Below are 20542 nucleotides of genomic sequence, written 5' to 3' on the forward strand. Positions count from 1 at the left end.
AGACGGGTTCAGAGCAATGATTAAAACACTGGTTTTAAGATGTCTAGTTTCGCTGAAATACGTCCGCCAACCTGCTAACATTATTTAAACACCGAAGGAGGCTGACAGCGGAGCTATGTTCAGTCGCCCACTTTTCTACAACCTAACTTACCTGTGGCCAAGGCCATATATACAACTATCTTACAACTATTTTGTTTTGAAAGGGAAACAATGTTAAAGTTGTTTGTATGTGTATTAATTCGATTTAAGTTTATTTTACTACTTTGCACAATAAAAATAGTTTAGATTCTGTAACTGTTTCATGGATTCTCCTTCATATAACCTTATTGTATAATGTTGTGGAGCCAAGCAAACCCTTTAGTAATCAAAGCTTTTAGTAAACATGATGACATTTAAATGTTTTTGTGATATTCTATGTACTCCTGACAGTAGAATAGACATTATAAACCTATATTTATTTAAATTTATTTTAAGAAGTTTGATTACATGATATTTTCGACAATTGTTTACAAATAAATAAGAATTCAATAGGCACGGCAAGGCAGCTTTATTTGTATAGCACATTTCAGCAACAGGCCAATTCAAAGTGCTTTACATAAAACATTAAAGAGCAGTTAGAAAACGATTAAAAAAACAAATTAAAACATTCAAGAGCAGGTAAAAATGATAAAAAAAAAAAACAAAAAAACATTTCTCCGACCACAGGTCCTTTTGGCTCAGGTGACTTGGTATTTTCCTTACCCATTACAAGATTGCAGTAGCTCTACTTTTCACTACGATGTAGCCGTCGCTACAAAGCTTAATCTCGGTAAACCTTGCTAAATCCGGGACAGTTCACAGTCTGTCTCTTGATAAATTCACAGAAATATCTGACAAGTTCACAGACGTTGTCTTTCTTATTGACCTAGTTCACAGACGTGGTCCTTGTATGGATAATCTATTGTCACACCCGTGTTTTTTTGAGAGGTAATATTTCAGAAATACGTCCGTTATCTGTATTTTTGAGGCTTTCGCATAGCTCTCATAGCCGGAGGAAATTTTTTTCTCTTCCTCCTCTAAATCCTGTTTTTAATCTATGTCACACCCGCGTTGGAGAAATTCTCAGAAATATGTCAGTTATCTGTTCAAAAATACCACTAGATAAAAGACAAGAATAAAATTGACAGTGCAGTATAAGAAATTAAAGAACTGAGAGATAAAATACGCGAATAAAAGTTACAGCGCAGTATAAGAAATTAAACATTAAAGAGCAGTTATAGAATGTCATACAGTGTCATCAATGCAACTTCAGTGTAACAAATGAACAGTTATTTAAAGAAAGGCAACATGAAAAAGATAGGTCTTTAGCTTTGATTTAAAAGAACTGAGAGTTGCTGCGGACCTGCAGTTTTCTGGGAGTTTGTTCCAGATATGTGGAGCATAAAAACTGAACGCTGCTTACCCCTGTTTAGTTCTGACTCTGGGGACAGAAAGCAGACCTGTCCCAGACGACCTGACAGGTCTGGGTGGGTCATAGTGTAGCAGCAGATCAGAAATGTATTTTGGCCCTAAACCATTTAGTGATTTATAAACCAGCAAAAGTATTTTGAAATCAATTCTTTGAGGCACTGGAAGCCAGTGTAGAGACTTCAGTACTGGAGTGATGTGATCCACTTTCTTGGTGTTAGTAGTGAGGACTCCAGCAGCAGCGTTTTGAATCAGCTGCAGCTGTCTGATTGATTTTTTAGGGAGACCTGTAAAGACACCGTTACAGTAGTCAAGTCTACTGAAGATAAAAGCACGGACAAGTTTTTCCAAATCCTGCTGAGACATAAGTCCTTTAACCCTTGATATATATTTTAAGGTGGTAATAGGCTGACTTTGTAATTGTCCTAATGTGGCTGTTAAAATTCAGGTCTGAGTCCATGACTACACCAAGATTTCTGGCTTTGTCTGTTGTTGCAAAGGCTTTTGTCATTAAAGACTTTAACAAGAGCTGTCTCAGTGCTGTGGTGCGGTCGAAAACCCGACTGGAAGGCATCAAAACTGTTGTTTAGTGACAAGAAAAGGTTGAGTTGTTGAGAAACCGTTTTTTCAATGATTTTACTTAAAAATGGAAGGTTTGATATTGGCCTATAGTTGCTCATAAGTGACGTGTCCAGATTGTTCTTTTTTAAGAGTGGCTTAATGACTGCAGTTTTCAGGGCCTGTGGGAAGATACCTGAGAGACATGTTTATAATCTGTAGAAGATCTGACATTTTTGAAAAGGCGCGTTGGTAGAATATCAAGGCAACAGGAGGAGGTTTTCAGATGTTGTATAATGTCCTCCAGGATTTTATGGTTAATCATATGGAATTGTGTCATATTGGAATTTGTTTTGCCTGGACACTGTGACAACACATACCCTGTACGTGATACGGAAGCACTGACTTTTGAATTTTCTGAATTTTTTCTTTGAAGAAGGTGGCAAAATCATTGCAGGCCTTGGTGAATAAAAGTTCAGATGCTACTGGTACTGGAGGGTTTGTTAACCTATCGACAGTAGCAAACAAAGCACGTGAATTATTGTTTTTGGCAATAATGTCCGAGAAGAAGGACCGCCTTGCATTCCTCAGTTCCAAATTATAAATGCGAAGTCTCTCTTTATAGGTGTTGTAAAGGACCTGGAGATTAGTTTTTCGCCACCTGCGTTCTGCTTTTCGACACTCTTTTTTTTCTGTTCTTACCAGTATGGCATTTCTCCATGGAGATCTTTTCTTACCAGAGACAGCTTTGACTTTAGTGGGAGCAATGGCATCAATAACATTTGTAATTTTACAATTGAAATTGTCTAGAAGCTCAGTGACTGAGACCCCTGAGAGGGTGGGTGTGGACGAGAATAGCTGAATGAATGTTTCACTGGTGTTGTCAGTGATATACCGTTTTCTTATTAACTTTGTTTGGACACTTTTGGGCACTGAGATAGTGCCATTAAAGAAAACACAGGAATGATCAGACAGAGCAGCATCAGTCACCACAACCTTGGAAATGTTCAAACCCTTCGAAATTATCAAGTCCAGAGTGTGCCCCTTGTTGTGTGTGGGCTCCGTCACATGCTGAGTCATTCCATAGTTCTCAAAAATACAACACAGTTCTTTGGTCCCTCTATCCTGGGGGTTGTCAACATGAATGTTGAAATCACCAGCAATAACTACACAGTCAAAGTTAATACAGATTATAGACAGCAGTTCAGTAAAGTCGTCAAAGAAGGATGCACAGTATTTAGGTGGCCTGTAGATATTTAGAAACATAGCTCGAGGGGAGGACCTTAGCTGAAGAGCCACATATTCAAAAGAAGCAATGTTTCCATAAGATATTTGAGTACATTGGAATGAGTCATTAAACAAAATGGCGACTCCACCTCCTTTCTTATTCACTCTATTCTCACTCATAAAACTGAAGTTAGGGGGAGCTGACTATTAGAACAGCATCACTGTTATTATGATCTAACCAGGTTTCAGTTAAAAACATAAAATCAAGATTGTGCTAATCATTGATTAAAAATGATTTACCCGCCAAAGACCTGACGTTTAGTAAGGCTAGTGTTAGTGTGTTCAAATAATTATCTGTCTTGTTTTTTGGGACAGGCTGTGGCTGAGGAGGAATGGATGCTAGATTTGCTAAGTTGGCAGTTAAGTGCTTCTTTTTCTTACTTAGCAGATTCACCATTCTTTTTCTATTACCTATTACAACATAGATTGAAGAAGAATTTAATACACAGGGCCCAGGCTTGTCCTGGAAAGAGTCATTAGTGCCACTAGGCGTGCAGCCTGGACCCAGCACATATCAGTTAAGCTTGTTGCATTTTGTACACAAGCATACTTATCAGTCTGGGGAGAAGGACTATACATTACATCTATGTTATTTTGTCTTAATTAGGAAAGTAATGTTTAGTTAGGAAAGTCTGGTGCCTTTAGTCTCTTCCACATGGTGGAAGGAAGGTATAAGGTGCAAAAGGTATAGAGTTTATTATTAATTCAACAACGTTATCGGCTCGTTATCGGGTATCGACAGATACACAAAGCCCAGGCATCGGTATCGGGACTGAAAAAGTCGGATCGGTGCATCCCTACTTGTGACCCTGGTTCTTAGAATAGCAACAACTTATTAACAATATTAAATGACAATAATATATCTTACATTTTAATATAAAAACATCACGATTGTTAGGTGTTGTTACATGTAGGTATGTAGGTTGTGTATTGACAAATCAGCAGAGTAAAACAATTCCAATGAAACCCTGACACCTCACACATTGGAGTTTAGTACAGTCCAGTCTCAAATATAAATTATAAAAAGAATACATCATATTTCCCTTTGACACATAAAAACCAGTCAGGACTCATCAGTGGAGGCAGATCTGAGGTCCGCTGTTGGTCAGACTTCTGTTGATTTGCTGCGTTTCATTGCACTGAAATAAGAACAAAAGCGCACACATTATAGAATAAGAAGAAGAGTGTGGAGCCACACCGGTGTCACTGTGAGATTGTGATGATGTAAAAAAAGTCAAACTGTCAGCTGGGTGAAGGTGGAGATCCACAGAGACGTGAGAAAAGTCTCTGAACATATCAGTGACACTAAGCCTCTCTGGAAACAATCGTGTTTAGATTAAGAGTTGTGGTTTACTGCATTTATTTGAATAAAGGCAAGCCATAACCAAAGTAAACAAGAGTTTTTAGATATGAACTATGTACAATAAAACGTAGTGGTTGTCTTGCTTACAGCCTTAATGCTAACATGCTGTTTAACATGTCCACCTCATCACAGCTACAGCAGTGGTTCCCAACCAAATGTATAACACTATTCACTTAATAAAAATTTACATTTAATAAACAGTTAATTTTTTCATACAATTGAACTGTCAATATTGAGGTTGGTTTAGTCAGCAATCGCACTACCATACTACTACTTAGAGTGAAGCTGAATGTTTCAACCATATATCCATTAACGTTACTTTAAGCCATTACTTTTAGCAAACTATTTTAACCAATAGCTATCTTTTTTTTTAACTTTCAAGTATTTTAACCATTTCTCCATTACTTTAGCTAATCATTCGAACTGTTTAGTCATTACTTTTAGATAGTTATCTCTACTACCTATTCATTACTTTTAGCTAAACTTTTGTGCTCGCCTGCTCACTAGTTTTCACACACTCTTACATAACGGCAAAATGTAGATTCCATGTGTTACGGTTGACTTTGTGTTAATATGTGTGTATATATCCAATCAAATCATTTCTATTTTTTCAAATTAGTTGAGCTGCTCTACTTCTTTCCACATAACCCCGGCAACTGTAGAAGCACTACCTGGGGTACACGTATCTCTGGTTGGTAATTACTGGCCTACAGTTTCTGTCAATTGCAGATAACGTTTTACAGCTTTAGAAGATGTTCTGACAGTGCTCCCACTGCATGATTTTGTATTTTCAGAGCTTTAGCTTCATCTCTTGACTGTAGTACTGCTGACTTACCGTATCTCCTCTTTTAGCCGAGCCAGTTTGTCGTGCATCCGATCATTCTTCACCTGAGTGGGATTGTCGGGGACGAACCAGGCAGCTATGAACTTACACACCACCACAACATGCTGCAGAAAAACACATAAGAAATACACAGAAACGTTTTAACTGTAGGTTCAGTTCAAATAGACAACACTGTCTAACCGAAAGAGTACAAACCTCAAACAAGATGACGAAGGCAAAGCGCACAGCTAAAACCAACCAGAACTGAGAAGTCAGAGCGTAGTCCTCATCACTCCTGTAGTCTCTGTAGCTGCATGTACACACATACACACAAACACACACACAGTTTGTCCTGTTTATCAGATCTGACCACGTACAGTACAGTAAGAGTAAGAGTAAGGTGTTCTTACCTGCACTGAGTGACGTTGAAGCCGTTTAAGACCATTTGTTCTAAACCAAAGTCCTTTTTAACTGCTTGGTGTGTCATAAAAGCCGTGGACAGAGTGTCATTAATGTAGCCCTGCATGCAGCTGCAACAAGAGCACAAAACAATCATGATGAGATACACCACAGGCTGCTGACGTGTTATTAGGTGTTTCTACCAGCTGTAACTTGTAAATTGTAATTTCCCCACTGGGGATCAATAAAAAGTATAAATTAAAAACTGTAATTAAATTAAACATGACTGACTGTGTTTGAGTGCTTCCATTGGTACAGGGGCCATAATGGTAACGGTAGACGAGGCGTGGAATAAAGTCTGATGTGACTCCAATAACCAGACCGTTAGCAATCACTGCTAACACACCGATGACCTCCAACACATTCGTCCACACACCTGCAGACAGGAGAGACAGAACTGTTACACACAGAACACAGTGATATCTCACACACACACACACACACACACACACACACACACACACACACACACACACACACACACACTATCAGCACCCCAAAAGGTAAATGTCATTACAATCTGTTAGTTGTTGAGCTGTCTTGCTGTCTAACAAGACAAGACAAACAAGACCTACTGTAAAAATCTTCATTATCTTCACACTTTGATCAAAGTTGACTGCGGTGTGATACAATTTACTTAAAGAACTACATTTGCAAATGTAGGCATAAATAACCACCAAAATCAAGACTACATGAAATATAGGCTATATAGAAAATATTCAGCTGCGCACTGCATCAAAGGGGGCCTCCTGTGTCAGGCAGGGGCACAGTAGCCTCCAGAGACCAGGGTTACAATAATATGTTTATCTAATACAATGATCCATGTTAACAAGGAGACTTTCAGCACTGTTTTCTCAGTGTTAAGCTGATATGTGTTTCCACAGAGACGCAGTTTCACAGGTGTTTAGGGGTGCATACCTACTAACCACAGGACGTTGCGGTATGCTATAAGAAGTAAGGGTACTCATGTGGACAAAAAACTGAAGTTCCGGACTCAGTGCTGGCCCATTTCAGGCACTGTTGTTATCATGTATTACTGAAATGATTCAGTAATGTAAATTTTATGCCGTAGCAGCTCACTCAACACAGAAACCTTTGACACATATATCAACACAGACAACACACACTCACCGATGTCGTTAGTCTTCCCAGGAACCAGCCGCCGTTCCAGGCGAACCATCTTGATGGCGTCCAGGCGGATCTCAAAGATGTTGTTGATGAGAGCCAGAAGGGGGGCGAGGGGAAACGCTGCCACAAATATGGTGGTGAAACTGAACTGGACCACTGGTGGGGATGGACCATAAGTTAGTAAAATTTCCGATTTCCAGCCACAGTCTGTCACTCCCCCTGTACTAACGTTACTCGATACGTAATGTTAGCTCACAATACCTTGCGTTTCTCACTCTGGTAACTTATTGTTCATCAGACCGTGACATGTCCCGTCACTGCCTTACCACTGAGAGTTAACTTTGAATAAAGAACATTCTGTTTATTCTCCTGGCTTCTAGTTCTGTAGTTTACCTCTTCAGGGGAGTAGACAGAGCTCTGAGTTTTTGTTTGGCAGTCTTCAATGCCACTGGTACGGACAGTTTGGTGTACTTCCTATGTCCTTTTTCTTTCTTCATCACAACTTTTTGTAGCTGATAGCTGGCTGACTTTCCTCAGTGCTGCCTTGATCTCAGCTTCTAGCTGCCTTTTCAGTGCAGGTTGCTGAAGTGTATTTCAGCTTATATATATATATTATAATAATAATAATAATAATACTACATTTTATTTAAAGGCGCCTCTCTCGGCACTCAAGGACACCGTACAGGGATACGCAAGACATTTAAAAACAGCAAAAAATAAAGAATACAACAACAATAACAACAACAACAGAAAGAGGCAGAGCAATTGACATCAAATGGAACAGAAGTGTAAACAGATGTGTTTTGAGTTGCAATTTGAAATGGGGGAATGAATCAATGTTTCTAAGTTGGGTTGGTAATGAATTATATATATATATATCATCACCACTGAGGCACAGGAAATTCTAAGGGGCTTATATGTAGTGCGTCAACTTGTAATGTAATAGAGACAACTAAGAAGCTAAGCAAATCAATCAACATCCTGCAACAGCTTGCTCTTCTTCACAAACTCAACAAGCTACTCTGCCTGTGCTGGAGGGACGCTGCTGTCCAACAGGACGTGATAGATGCTACTTTCATCACTCTGTAAAGAACAAGGAAGGAGGAGTGACTGTAACAACTGCAGTGGCATCTGTCTACCCAGAATCACCGGTAAACTCTTTGCTCAACTGAAAGCAAAGGTCAGACCACTTATCATCCTGGACATGCTGTTCGCTAATAATGCAGCAAGGACCGGTTCACCCAAGCATGCCAGGACTTGCGCCTAAACAAAACCAAGAGGATTGGACAGGGCACTGATATTTTATGTTTTATCATGAGGAGTTTTATATTAAGTTTTACTTGAGCCTATGTACCATGGACTAAATTCTTGGAGTGTAGCCGATCCCTCTCCAAACCTAACTCTAACCCCACACTACTAATGAAAACTAACCCTAACACTAGTGCTGACATGTCTTAGTCAGGGTACTGTCGGGTGCAAGGATACTATCAACCTTCGAACTAGTGAGTCAGGCGTGTGGGTCATGGGGAGACTGTGGACCTACCCATCTCCAAGTACTCATTGAACAGACTGAAGGCATCCGTGTTTGCCAGGTGGTAATTACACAGCCAGTCCCGAAGTTTGCAGATGTCACACGGTTCAACACGTCCCTGTTCATCACGGCAGGCCTTCCTGTAACAGTGACCACACTTCCTCTCCAGCTTCTTTGCATGGCTTCTGCTCAGACAGTTCTTCAACCAGCTGGAAAACACAACATTTTCACATGAATGCAAAGTCTGACATGTTTACACTTTGTTTTCCAAAGAGTTCTGGGTTGACACTATGTAGGACTGGACACTAACTTATCTCCACCTCCTGCCTTACAGGAGATGTTGAATGAAAACACAGCACTTTAAGAATGAAAACTCACGGCCCAGTAAACTCAAAGATGTTGTTGAGAGTCTGTTTGAGCAGCATGATCACAGCCATCTGGATGAAGAGGTCTGTCAAACAACCACTAGGATGGCACTATAACACACACACAGATCACATCTAAGGGTTAGTACTGTGGTGCGTGCATGCATGCTGTATAAATGACTAACAGCTAAAAAGTGTCCTCAAATCTCCTCACCTCCTCCAGTCTCCATCCAGCGATACGCACATAGTTCCCTGGATGGCCGTTTATCCTGTGACAACAAAACATTAGCTTCACATCAACAATCAACATTTAACCCTCTAAACTTAAGGCTGGAGACAGATCCTCTAGTTTAAAAATGATACAAGCAACTATATATAAAAAGGTGAAGCTTTAAATGAATGAGCTGTAGTCATCTCAACTTCCATAGTAGACACAGTAAACACAGAAATCTGAGAAGAAACAAACCCATTGGTTTGCGGACTGCCATTCTACAGCCAGCATTTTGCATTTTGACCGTCGCCATATTCGGACAAAAGAGCGGAGCTTGGTGTAGATATACCGCATTGGTTCATTTGAGCGAGGGAGGGAGAGAAACCAATTTTCAACTGGCTGACGCAAGTTATCCAGTGGAGTTCTACCAGTGGGTAAACACGGACCTCCGGTACTGGCACCGTTCATCGGCAGACTTTCCTTTAAGTTACCAGCTAATGCTAGTGCTAGCTAGCTAGCATGTTTGGCAAGGTGCTACCGAATGCTGAACAAGACATTTTTAGGCCAAAATCTTTTTAACTTTGATAAAGTGAAAACAAACAGTAAGATAGTCAACGTTTAAGCCAAAAACACGCATAACACCTATAAAAAAGTTAACAACTATTTGAATGTATACAGTGCCATGGAGACCCATTGCTAATGATTGTAATGATTGCCAGGTTGGCGTGTAGCCACACCCCTAAAGCAGGCCGTGCTTTATTGTCTATTTTTAAATAAATAAAATAAACCTTAAAACAAAACAAGTAACGTTAAAGAAGCAAGAAAGGTAAAAATTGAACTAAGGAAGAAAAGAAGGAAGAAAGGAAGGTAGGAAGGAAGTAAGGAAGAAAAGAAGAAAGGAAGGGAAAAAGGAAACAAGGAAGAAAAGAAGAAAGGAAGGGAAAAAGGAAACAAGGAAGAATAGAAGGAAGGAAGGAAGGAATGGAAATAAAGAAAAAAAGGAAGGAAGGAAGAAAGGAATGGAAATAAAGAAAAAAGGAAGGAAGAAAAGAAGGAAGAAAGGAATGGAAATAAGAAAGAAAGGAAGGAACGACAGACAGACAGACAGACAGACAGACAGACAGACAGACAGACAGTACCTGCCCAGGAAGAAGGCCACATAGAAGAGTGAGGAGAAGAGAGTGAAGAACTGGAAGGTGAACATCTTGACTGTAAAGCTCCTCTCTGTGGCAGCAAATGAGTTTGTCTTCTCTGAATACAAACAAACACAAACAGCATATGAAAATGTCTTTGAATATTTGATTTTGTCTCAAATTCAAAGTTAGAATGTATTTAGATATTTTGAGTAGACTTTGTTTTTAATCTATGGTGAAATCTATGGAAGCTGATAAAGGCTGTGCTTGCTTTTTTTAATGCCGTTATCTCGAGATCACGATCATGATTTTGTATCTCAAGAAAATAAGATAATCAACCCATTATCAAGAGAAAACAAAATAATATCTCCTTTTATTAGGGCCTACTTAATGTTAATCAGAGATCAGGAGTGCCATTCCAGTCATCACAGTGTCACTTGCATCTTAATGGTCAAATCAGCCGACAGTAAATGCATTCAAACGGCCTAGATCGAGCTAACGGTGATGCACTTGGTGAAGTTAGCCTAAGGATACACGTGTAACTACGTTCCAGTTTTCAAAATAAGGTGTTAACTAAGAGTATATACAAAATACGGAAATAAGAATAATTGCATTATATTCATAAGAACTATAAAACATGTTACCTGTGTCCCTTATAAATTAAAAAGAAAATACCAGGAAATAAAATTTCTTTATTCTATGATTTTGGGGTTGGTGAAATAAAAATCCTAATAATGATACATTTGCGCTGAGGACATTTCTGACTACATCCATACTGAAAATCAAGCATTCTCACTATCAATACAGACATTTTCAAAAGTAAAAAAACAGTCCTACTGTATATGGATACCTTGAAATAGGTACATGTGAGACTTTCATTTGTTTATTATTCCGGTAAATATGAATTAATCATGCTTTAATGCTCATGGTTTCCATACAATTAATTGAATTATTGAATAAAAGAAGACATTTGTACTTTAATGCACAATGCTAAAACGAACCGAATTATCATAACAGGTCGGCAACGACCCAGTGGGTCTAGATAACAAAGGTCTTTTTAACGAAATAATGATTGTGATAACGGCATTAAAAGAAATTGTTGCAAGCATGGCACTTTTTGGCTTCCGTAGTATCAATGCATTTATATATCTTTTATTGCATGTGTATACCTGCTACAACATAATCAATAAAGTATACTACTTTGTTCTCACCTATGTCACACAGCTTGAGGGACACCCATCTGTTGACCTACACGTGACGTTGAAAGAGAGAGACAAAGAAAGACATGAGCGATTTCATAGTTATTACATTGTCGTCAGGTAGACCTTTATACAGGGTTCCAACACATTTTCAATATTTTTTCATGACATTAAATGACCCATAATAAAATGTCAATGACCATCCACAACATATAATACGAAAATAACCCCTTCGACAGGCTCGAGTCCAACGACTCGACTCCCCCAGAAGATGGTTCTCCCTCCTGTTTTCCCTCTTCCCCCCCTGGGAAAACTGGACCTCAGAGCCCGGGAAACTGAAGGCTCCGGTTTCCTGCTACGCACGTTTTACACAGGTTCACGGGTTCACTGGAGCAGAGCCTGGCGTCCATCTTGCTTCCGAGAGCCACCTTCTTCAGGCACCGGAAGCCCACACCTCCGTCCCCCCCGAGACCATGTATGGCAGGTTACTGACCGCTCACACCAGTGTAGAGCCCAGGGCCTCGCAGCACAGAATAACATCGCCTTGTTAGCCTCTGCTGTCTCCACCATGGCCACCACACTGGGGGCGCTTCCCCCGGAGCTAGCCACGGAGATTGGCAAGGCAATGAGTGCCATCCTCACTCTGACAACAGCATCCACGGTGGCGTTGTCTCGGATTATGGCGTGGCAGACTGTGGCCCAGTGCAACATCTGGCTCCACATGTCACAGCTACCCGCTGAGGTGAGACATGAGCTCCTGGACAGCCCCATAGCTCCCGATGGGCTATTTGGGCCCCGCCTACAGACAGCCACGTCCCACATGAGCCAAGCAACCGAGGATACAGAGAGACTATGGAGGCTCGGTTCATGGAGTGCGGCACCCCCACCACAGCGCCAGCACCACAACAACCGCCCTAAGAGGAGACGCCCCGCAGCCACTGCTGCGGCTGCTTCTTCCAGGGCTTCAGCCTCCGCCCCGCCTTCCTTTCCCGCAGCGGCAGCCTGCTTGACCTAGTCGGCAGGCTCCACGGGGCCGGAAAACCATGCGGGCAGCCCCCACCTGGTCTAACCCGCCCCCCGAGCCACCCCGCAAGCAGCAGCGACACTGGCAATGACGGGGCATGGGGAACGTCTGTTTCACCCCAGTTGAGAGCGGAAACCACAACGGCCACTTCCCTGTATCTAAAGAGCAGTTTCCCCTCAACCAAGCAGCCTTTGTTGAGCATCACGCTGACAAACAAACAGTCGTTCCCCACACAAGCATACACCGGCCCGCCGCTGTACGCAGAGTTCCTCCGCTCTCTTGTCATGTAGGCAGGGAGCAGGAGTGAGCGCCCGCTCAAAACAAGCGGCGCCGCGCAGACGCAGAAGCCACACGCCTCGCACAGCTTTACTGGTGTGTTGGAGACAACTATGTCATCTCAGGCAGAGACAGCCACCCTGGCGTCAGAGCTGGAGGAGCCGCTGACAAAGGGGGCCATTTCTCGCGTTCATCTGGGGGAGGAGAACAGAGGGTTTTACTCCCGTTATCTTCTCACACCAAAAAGGACAGGCGAGATGCGTCTCATCCTCGACCTGTCCCAATTCAACTGGTACATCACAGAACGTCCATTCCACATGCTGACAGTCAAGCATGTACTGGAATGTGTGCGCCGGCACGAGTGGTTCACATGGAAATTCACACAGGAAATTCCTGCGTTTCTCTTTTCAGGGGGCCCATTTCCAGTACAACCGACTGCCGTTCGGTTACTCGTTGGCCCACCGCACGTTTTCCAAGTGCATGGAGATGGCACTCCACCCGTTACGCAAAAAATGCATTTTTTATCTAGACGATCTGCTCGTTTTGGCCCCTCCCGCGAGGAGGCTGCGCTCCACACCTTGGAAACTATGCAGCACCTTCAGGCACTGGGCTTTGCCATAAACTGGCAAAAGAGCTCACTGGTCCCCGACAGACAATAGTTTATCTGGGTGTGGACATGGATCATGAGAGTCAGACTGTCAGCGCCAAGGCTGGACGCACTGAGCGCTCTGCTGTCACGCATCACGCCTCGCTCAACAGTGTCGGCACTGTCTGTCATGTCGTAGTTGAGGCCGTGCTGGACGCAAGGGCGGGAAAGAAAATCTTCACGACTGCGCATGCGCGAAGGGATTAACCCAATCGCGACAGCTCTTAGAGGGCTACGCCTATACTCATAGAATCTGGAGTTACAATTCGTAACTATCGTTCTCCATGAATGCGCGAGAAAACCTACCCCACTAAAAGTGGACGCCTTCTCTCAGCGACCGTGGACAGAGCCCTTCTCTACGCTTTTTCCCCGGTCCCCCTGATTTCTCCCGTCCTGGCACGCATTCAGGTGGCACCAGAGTGCACAAGCACGTCTTGGTTCCCAACATCAGTGCAATTACTGGGGGGGACAAAGGACGCACTGACACAGCCGGACGGTGTGATATCCCCCCACCACTTTGTGTCTTCTGCCTCTCATGCGAACCTACCATTAGACACTGGTGGATAATGATAACGAAAAATCTGTAAAATCTTACCTACTGGATTTTGTGAGTATTCTAACAGATCCTTATAAATTACAGAGACACATCATTTAGGTAATGCAGATAATTTCCTGATTAAGTTAATTATTGTATGTATAACAAGTTGACTAGGACTTAAGAAAAAAAAAAGAAACTTCTTAAACCGATGTCATTTACGATATCTCTGAAGATATGTATACCCGAGCTATACCAATGCGATGAAGTGAAATATTGTCCTCCAGACTTTGATGAATTGTTATAGAATATTTGTGTGTTGGCATGCCACTGTAACTTCCTATTATAAATCTTTTAAAAATTCGAAAAATTTTAATTGCGTAGGCTATTTGATCATATTTCAGTTTACATTTCCAATAGAGAGGAATGTAAGTAAAATTTTATTCAAGTGAACTGGTGACACCAAGCTCCTTTCAATATTGAGCCATGGAGTTGGAGTATTGCCATTAAACATTTAAATCAAACTAATTTAAATCTCTCTTTCACCTTTAAATGCCTCTGCACTTAGCACCCATGGCTCGTAATACTTTGCTACATGGATAATTACAATCCGACGCAAAAAAAGGAAAATTGCACTTAGCTGCAAAACCTTATGGCCATGTTTGCTATGTAATATCATAAGCGCAATATCTTTTGTTAGTCAGACCTTAAGACGGGGCAGATAGTGGTTACAAGTTATAAGCATTTCATGGTGCTGTCAGAGGCCACAATACATTCTTTGTGAATTCATCTGTCAGTGTGTAAGACCTGATGAGTCAGCAGGTTTTCAGATAAAATAAAAAGTAACATAGTGGAAGTATATTTCAAGGGTTCCAGTGTACCCAGCGGACACCCAGGCCAAGACTTCCTCTACTGTGCACCGGGTCAGATTAGCAACTTGAGGCGTAAGAATGGAATTGGTGTTGAGAGAGCGATGTCTCTATGAACAGATATCTTTATATGAATGCATATAAAAATAAAAACCTAAATAGTTGTCAGACGGTACTGTTTACCTGCATGCAACTAAAGCCCGCTCAAACATATACTACTCAGGGTACAAACGTGCCACGAACAGAAAACAGAACGCTTCCGGCTGCTTATCTGGTGTGATATTGAAATAATGTGTTGACACTCCCAACTCGGAATAAGGTGTTTTATTTCTTGTTCTTTCTATTCTAGCAACATTGTGTAAATGCATGAGCATTAGGATCAGGATACAAGTATACATACCCTGGTCATGATCTGAATGGTAACATAGTGCAGCACAGCTCCAAGTATCACAGCCACAATGTTGGCATGGTCCTTGATAAAATCCCATTTGCCCTCAGACATCAAGGGGGCGGCGACCACTCGAAACACCACCAGGGCATGAGCGAGACCGATGATCAGCATCAGCTAGAACACAAACAATCACCAACATGTCATTTTTTCTTCCTGCTGACACTGGTGTGTGTGTGTGTGTGTGTGTGCGTGTGTGTGTGTCTTACCATAAGAGTTACTAGAATGAGGACCAGAGTGCTGCGCAGGTAGGAGTGTCTGAACTGTTTGGGTTGACAGTTTGGATCATTGACTATTTCCAGAATCAGTTCCTCCTGTCAACACACACACTCAAGCTGAGATCCAACTCACACATTAACGTTATATTACAAGGATTTTTCTGTCCTGGAACACGCAGAGGAGAGGACTTTCTTTAGAAAACTCTATGCAATAATAAAGACCGTGAGATGTGGATAAAGCTCCAGAAAAGCCAGTAAGTAGACCTTGAGTTTAGATTTTTCCAAGGTCAAGAATTATGCCGTTAAACTGAGCTCAGTGGAATTTAAACAAAGATTTTTTTTTAGATTACTAAAAAAAATAGTAATCTAAAACTGGATATCGTGTATACACTTTATTGAATATTAAAGGTTAACTTGGGATTTTCAACATGGCTGCACCGAAACAAGCTACAATGTAAGTTATTGGGCAATTGCATATCTTCAATTTACGTCCACAAAATGCTTGTTTTACCACTGACAGGCTCAGATTAGTGTTCTAAATGTCTGACAATATTATAGAAATTATCCCAACAGAGGTCCACCTTTTTATTAAAAGGAAAGGAAAAGATGAAAAGATCCTTTTTGTTTCACACAAAAACATCCCTATTGCCAAAGCCACCGAAGTCCATTTAAATAAATAATAATTTTATCATCGCAAAATACACTTCATTCAAAGTCGACAAAAACTAAATAAAACAAAAGCATGAATGCACCTTGGGTTGCAAGTTTCAGTTTTCTTGTTTTTAAATTATGGTTTTCAGATTTATTCTTTCTTCTTATGTTATGTTAGGTTCATGTTCATGATTCAAATACAATATAATACAGACATTTACTTTTAGGTTCCACTAAGTTCAGTTTGACCCCATAAAGAATGGACTTTCTTTAACAATTTTCATACAGTTTTGGAACCTGCACATCACAATATTGTAGGGATGCAATTACTGCAACAGAACACTACAGATAACTACCCAGGATCTAGACTCAGATTTGTCTGTCGTACCTCCTCCTCACACCAGTCATAGACCTTCCACTCAGAAACATGTCTGGCTCTGTGTCTCTTCCACAGCTCCATAAACAGAGTGGCTGAAAACACAGAGACGAGCACCAGAGTAGATGACATTAGATTAGTTAGATCAAGTCAGATTAGACACCAGAGTAGATAACTTTAGATTCAACACTAGGGATAACGATACACTCAACTCACGATTCGATACGATTCATGATTTTAAGTTCAGGATACGATTTTCTCACGATTTTTTAACAGAATGAGTTGCAGATAAATTACTGAAAATGTTCCTTTACATAAACTATGCAAAACAACAGATGTGTCCACTTGTCAAAAGTGCAACTAAAATTGTATTTTATCTTAAATAAAAAGAAATTAATAAATAATAACTAAGAAGATGTAGTGACGTCGGAAGTCAAAGAGCTGTAATCAAAACTAGATTACACCCTATGCAGTTTAAAAATTGCATCACGATTCATTTTTTTTATATCTCAACCGGTTATTATCGTTACACATTTATCGATTTTTAACCGATTCACGATCCATTGTTACATTCCTAGTAGAAACCAGAGTAGATCACATTACATTACAATTCACAATACATCACATTAATTTAAATCACACTCACCCCAGATTGCCATGAACATAGCAAAAGCCACAGTGCCCTCATTGTCAAACAGGTGGCTGACCTGTATGGATACAAACACATCATATGTCCCATCAAGAGGAAAGATTATAAATACCACACAAACACAGATAAATAGCAGTACCAGCTTTTCATTGAACAAGGGATATGTCTGTGTCTAAAGTCCTGACTAACCTCTTCGTCACTCAAATACAGTATATGGACTGTAGTAGATGGTAAAGCCCTTGTTATTTATTTTAATTTTTATAATTTATACTGTTTATTGATCCCCAGTGGGGAAATTACAATTTACACTGCTTTTTTTAATTCACTACACACAGGCCTGAAATACACACACACACATGCTCAGGAGCTATTCATGCACAAATGGAGAGATGTCAGAGTGAGTGGGCTGCCAGTGCTGGACCAGCGCCCTGAGCGGCTGAGGGAGTACGGTGCTTTGCTCAAGAGCACCTGGCAGTGCCCAGGAGGTGAACTGGCATCTCTCCAGCTACCAATCCACACTCTGTACTTTGATCCGTACTGGGACTTAAATCGGCGACCCTCCGGTTCCCAACCCAACTCCCTCACTTACTTAAAGTGCTCATATTATGCTTTTTGGCTTTTATTGTGTTTATATATCTTTTTTGAGCATGTAATAGGTTTACAAAGTGAAAAAGCCCAAAGTCCCCTCCAAATCGACTTACCATCTCCAACAGAAAACACTGTTCACAAACTGCTCCAAGCAGCTCTATTGTAGTCCAGCCTTTACTTCCGTGACGAGCGTGCGTCACTTTGTAACACACTTTATAATGCTCGCCTAGCTGCTAGAGTGGCACGCCCTCATACTCTGCTTCTGACTGGCTGGTAGTCCTTACCTAGCTACTGCGCATGTGCGACTCCCAACAAAGATGGAACAGAAGTGCGATGCCTCACTCTGTAGCTAAAACAGAGCGCTCAACACACAGGGTGAAAAGACGAGCTGCAGTACACCAAAAATATGGTGTTTTTTTGAAAATGAAACCATGTAAACCTATTTTGGTACAACCTCTAAATACAATTATGAACCTAAAAATGACCATAATATGAGCACTTTAAGACATATTTGCAGCATCCTGCTTGTGTCAGCTGGTTTGTGGTAAATTCAATAACCCTTATCCTGTTCCAACATATATTAGCAGCTGTAACTTGGTACTGCAGGCCTGTCCGGCAGCGCCCCCAGCCAACCTGTTACCTGAGACAGTGTTACATTTAACAACATTAATATTCTGTTTGAAATCTGAATCTGAAAAACATTAATAAAGCACAAACCCAACCTTTGTCACTAATCCCACTAGGTTTATTTTTATTTGCAGACAGGGTTGTGTTAGAACAAAATTACATTATTATTTTTCCTGTTTATACTGCACACTAATATTAGGGCTAACTAGCTACTCCACAATACAAGAAAAATGCTGTTCTTTCATTTCTGTTTTTTCTGCACAGATTTTAGCTGATGAGCTGAATGGATTTGATGAATGATGAAGCATTATATTTAAAGCGGCACCTCAGGAAGAGCTACAGAGGAGGGACCCCTCACCCTGGACAGACAGACATGCAAAAGATGTTGTGTGTACAGAATAGACCAACATATTAAAATTACAGTATAGAAAATTAGGATGACAAAATTATTGATAGATTGTAACCATATATGCAGAATGCGTCCGGGAGGATGTTGAGCACTACTACTACACAGTCTGTCAAAACAGTCATATAATGTCCTCTTGGATAGTTCTGGAGGAGCTTTCTAAATGCTGAGAAAATATTATACGGATTCAGCCTAAAATATCAAATTTCTATCATAAAGCCTGCATTACAAACATGGGTTTTATCAAGCGAGAAGGTTAAAAGTTGAAGTTGTGTTATCAGTAAAAATGTCAATATATCTGAATACCAACAGAGCTGTTGTCATTATCTTCAATTTGTGTTGATTTTCAGAACTAGTTTGTGTATTACAATCCATTTTAAGTGAGTAATGGATGAAGTTGTGAGTTATATTCACACTCCTAAAGTGACATCAGCTGGTTGAAGGGATCAAATCAACAGAATAAAGTGACATGAGATGAGTTTACCTTAGCATAGGTGCAGGTTTCGGACAGCTGCCACACTGTACATCTCTTATCACAGCGAGGACACATAATTATGTCGGACTGACACACTTCCGTACTGAGGACACACACAGAGACAAAGGTTAAAGGTTCCTAGAAATAAAACATTACTCGTGTTGTGCCAGTAATTCAGAAAAAGCATGTTTTTTTCAGAAAAAAACATGATTAGTTTTTCTCAATCGATTTGGCACATTTACTGAAACAAACTTACAATTGTCAAAACTAAGTACAATCCTCACACCACTTGGTACATTCAGCACCCCACTCTATGTGACCTTCAAAAGGTGATTACTCATTAACTGAATTAACTCATGTTTCAAACGTAAATAAATCCATCAATGAATAAATCACTGTCATCAAAATAAAAGGTTCTTATGTGGAGCCAAGGTTTATACGCAAATCTCCTAAATGGATATTTCAAATAAAATTGATGCAGGACAAAAAAAATTCTGCAAACAAATTGATATTAACTTTGAGTTGCACACATCCCAGACAACAGCCACAATTAGATATGAAGCCTTGAAGGCATTTATTAGAAGTCAAATTATGAGCTACACAAGCAAGAAAACAGAAGCACAGGAAATAATTAGAGATCTGAAAAATCCAAAAATCCAAAATCAAAATGCTTGAAAACAAAAGCTTGCAGGATGGACAAAATGAAAAATCAGTTACGACTTCTTAGAACTCAATATAATCATATAACATACAATAAGGCTGCTGCGAACTTATTAAGGCTCAAGCTACATTTTTATGATCAGGGAGAAAAGCCGGGTAGACTTCTTGCATGGTGGGTAAACAAAAGGCAACCGAAAGGGCGATACATTTCATTGAGGATGCAAATGTAAATACTATTGTTGACCCGCTGGAAATTAATACAGCTTTTAAAAAATGTTATGAAAATCTCTACAAATCACAGTAGCTTACATTACTAATGCGGATGTCCAGAAGGAATTTTTAAACAAACTCTGAGGAAAAGTAAAAAAGGCCTGGATAAACAATTAAGCATGGTTGAGATATCAGAAGCTATAGCTGCAATGAAGGCTGGGAAAGCAGCAGGGCCAGATGGCCTCCCAATTGACTTATATAAATACTTTAAAGATAAATTGGCAACTCCAGTTTATGAGATGTATCTAGAACCCTACCAAAATGGCTATCTCTCGGCCTCAATAAGAGAGGCCTTAATCATCCTGCTTCCAAAACCAGGAA

The 20542-nt window shown here is 40.6% G+C and overlaps 1 protein-coding gene and 1 long non-coding RNA gene across 4 annotated transcripts in view; one reads left to right on the plus strand and one right to left on the minus strand.

The window, feature by feature from the left end:
• The first annotated feature begins 623 nt into the window (after positions 1-623).
• LOC116045189 lies at positions 624-8849 on the plus strand. The gene is made up of 3 exons (XR_004103875.2): positions 624-917; positions 3213-3216; positions 8839-8849. It is a non-coding gene; the product is annotated as an uncharacterized LOC116045189 (long non-coding RNA).
• LOC116045188 (anoctamin-9-like) overlaps positions 4150-20542 on the minus strand; it is a 35920-nt gene continuing 19527 nt past the window's right edge. For all 3 annotated transcript variants that reach the window (XM_031292708.2, XM_031292709.2, XM_031292707.2), the window contains exons 9-24: positions 19301-19394; positions 17193-17253; positions 16559-16641; positions 15511-15615; positions 15254-15418; positions 11516-11552; positions 10311-10422; positions 9175-9229; positions 8974-9071; positions 8608-8804; positions 7068-7220; positions 6168-6312; positions 5888-6007; positions 5694-5787; positions 5490-5602; positions 4150-4430 (exon numbers count right to left, since the gene is read on the minus strand). In XM_031292708.2, coding sequence (XP_031148568.1) covers positions 4397-4430; positions 5490-5602; positions 5694-5787; positions 5888-6007; positions 6168-6312; positions 7068-7220; positions 8608-8804; positions 8974-9071; positions 9175-9229; positions 10311-10422; positions 11516-11552; positions 15254-15418; positions 15511-15615; positions 16559-16641; positions 17193-17253; positions 19301-19394 — 1666 coding nt within the window. In that variant the 3' untranslated portion in view covers positions 4150-4396. The remainder of the gene's footprint in view (positions 4431-5489; positions 5603-5693; positions 5788-5887; positions 6008-6167; positions 6313-7067; positions 7221-8607; positions 8805-8973; positions 9072-9174; positions 9230-10310; positions 10423-11515; positions 11553-15253; positions 15419-15510; positions 15616-16558; positions 16642-17192; positions 17254-19300; positions 19395-20542) is intronic.

Source organism: Sander lucioperca, chromosome 3 (assembly GCF_008315115.2).
Source record: "Sander lucioperca isolate FBNREF2018 chromosome 3, SLUC_FBN_1.2, whole genome shotgun sequence".
NCBI classification, from domain to species: Eukaryota; Metazoa; Chordata; class Actinopteri; order Perciformes; family Percidae; genus Sander; species Sander lucioperca.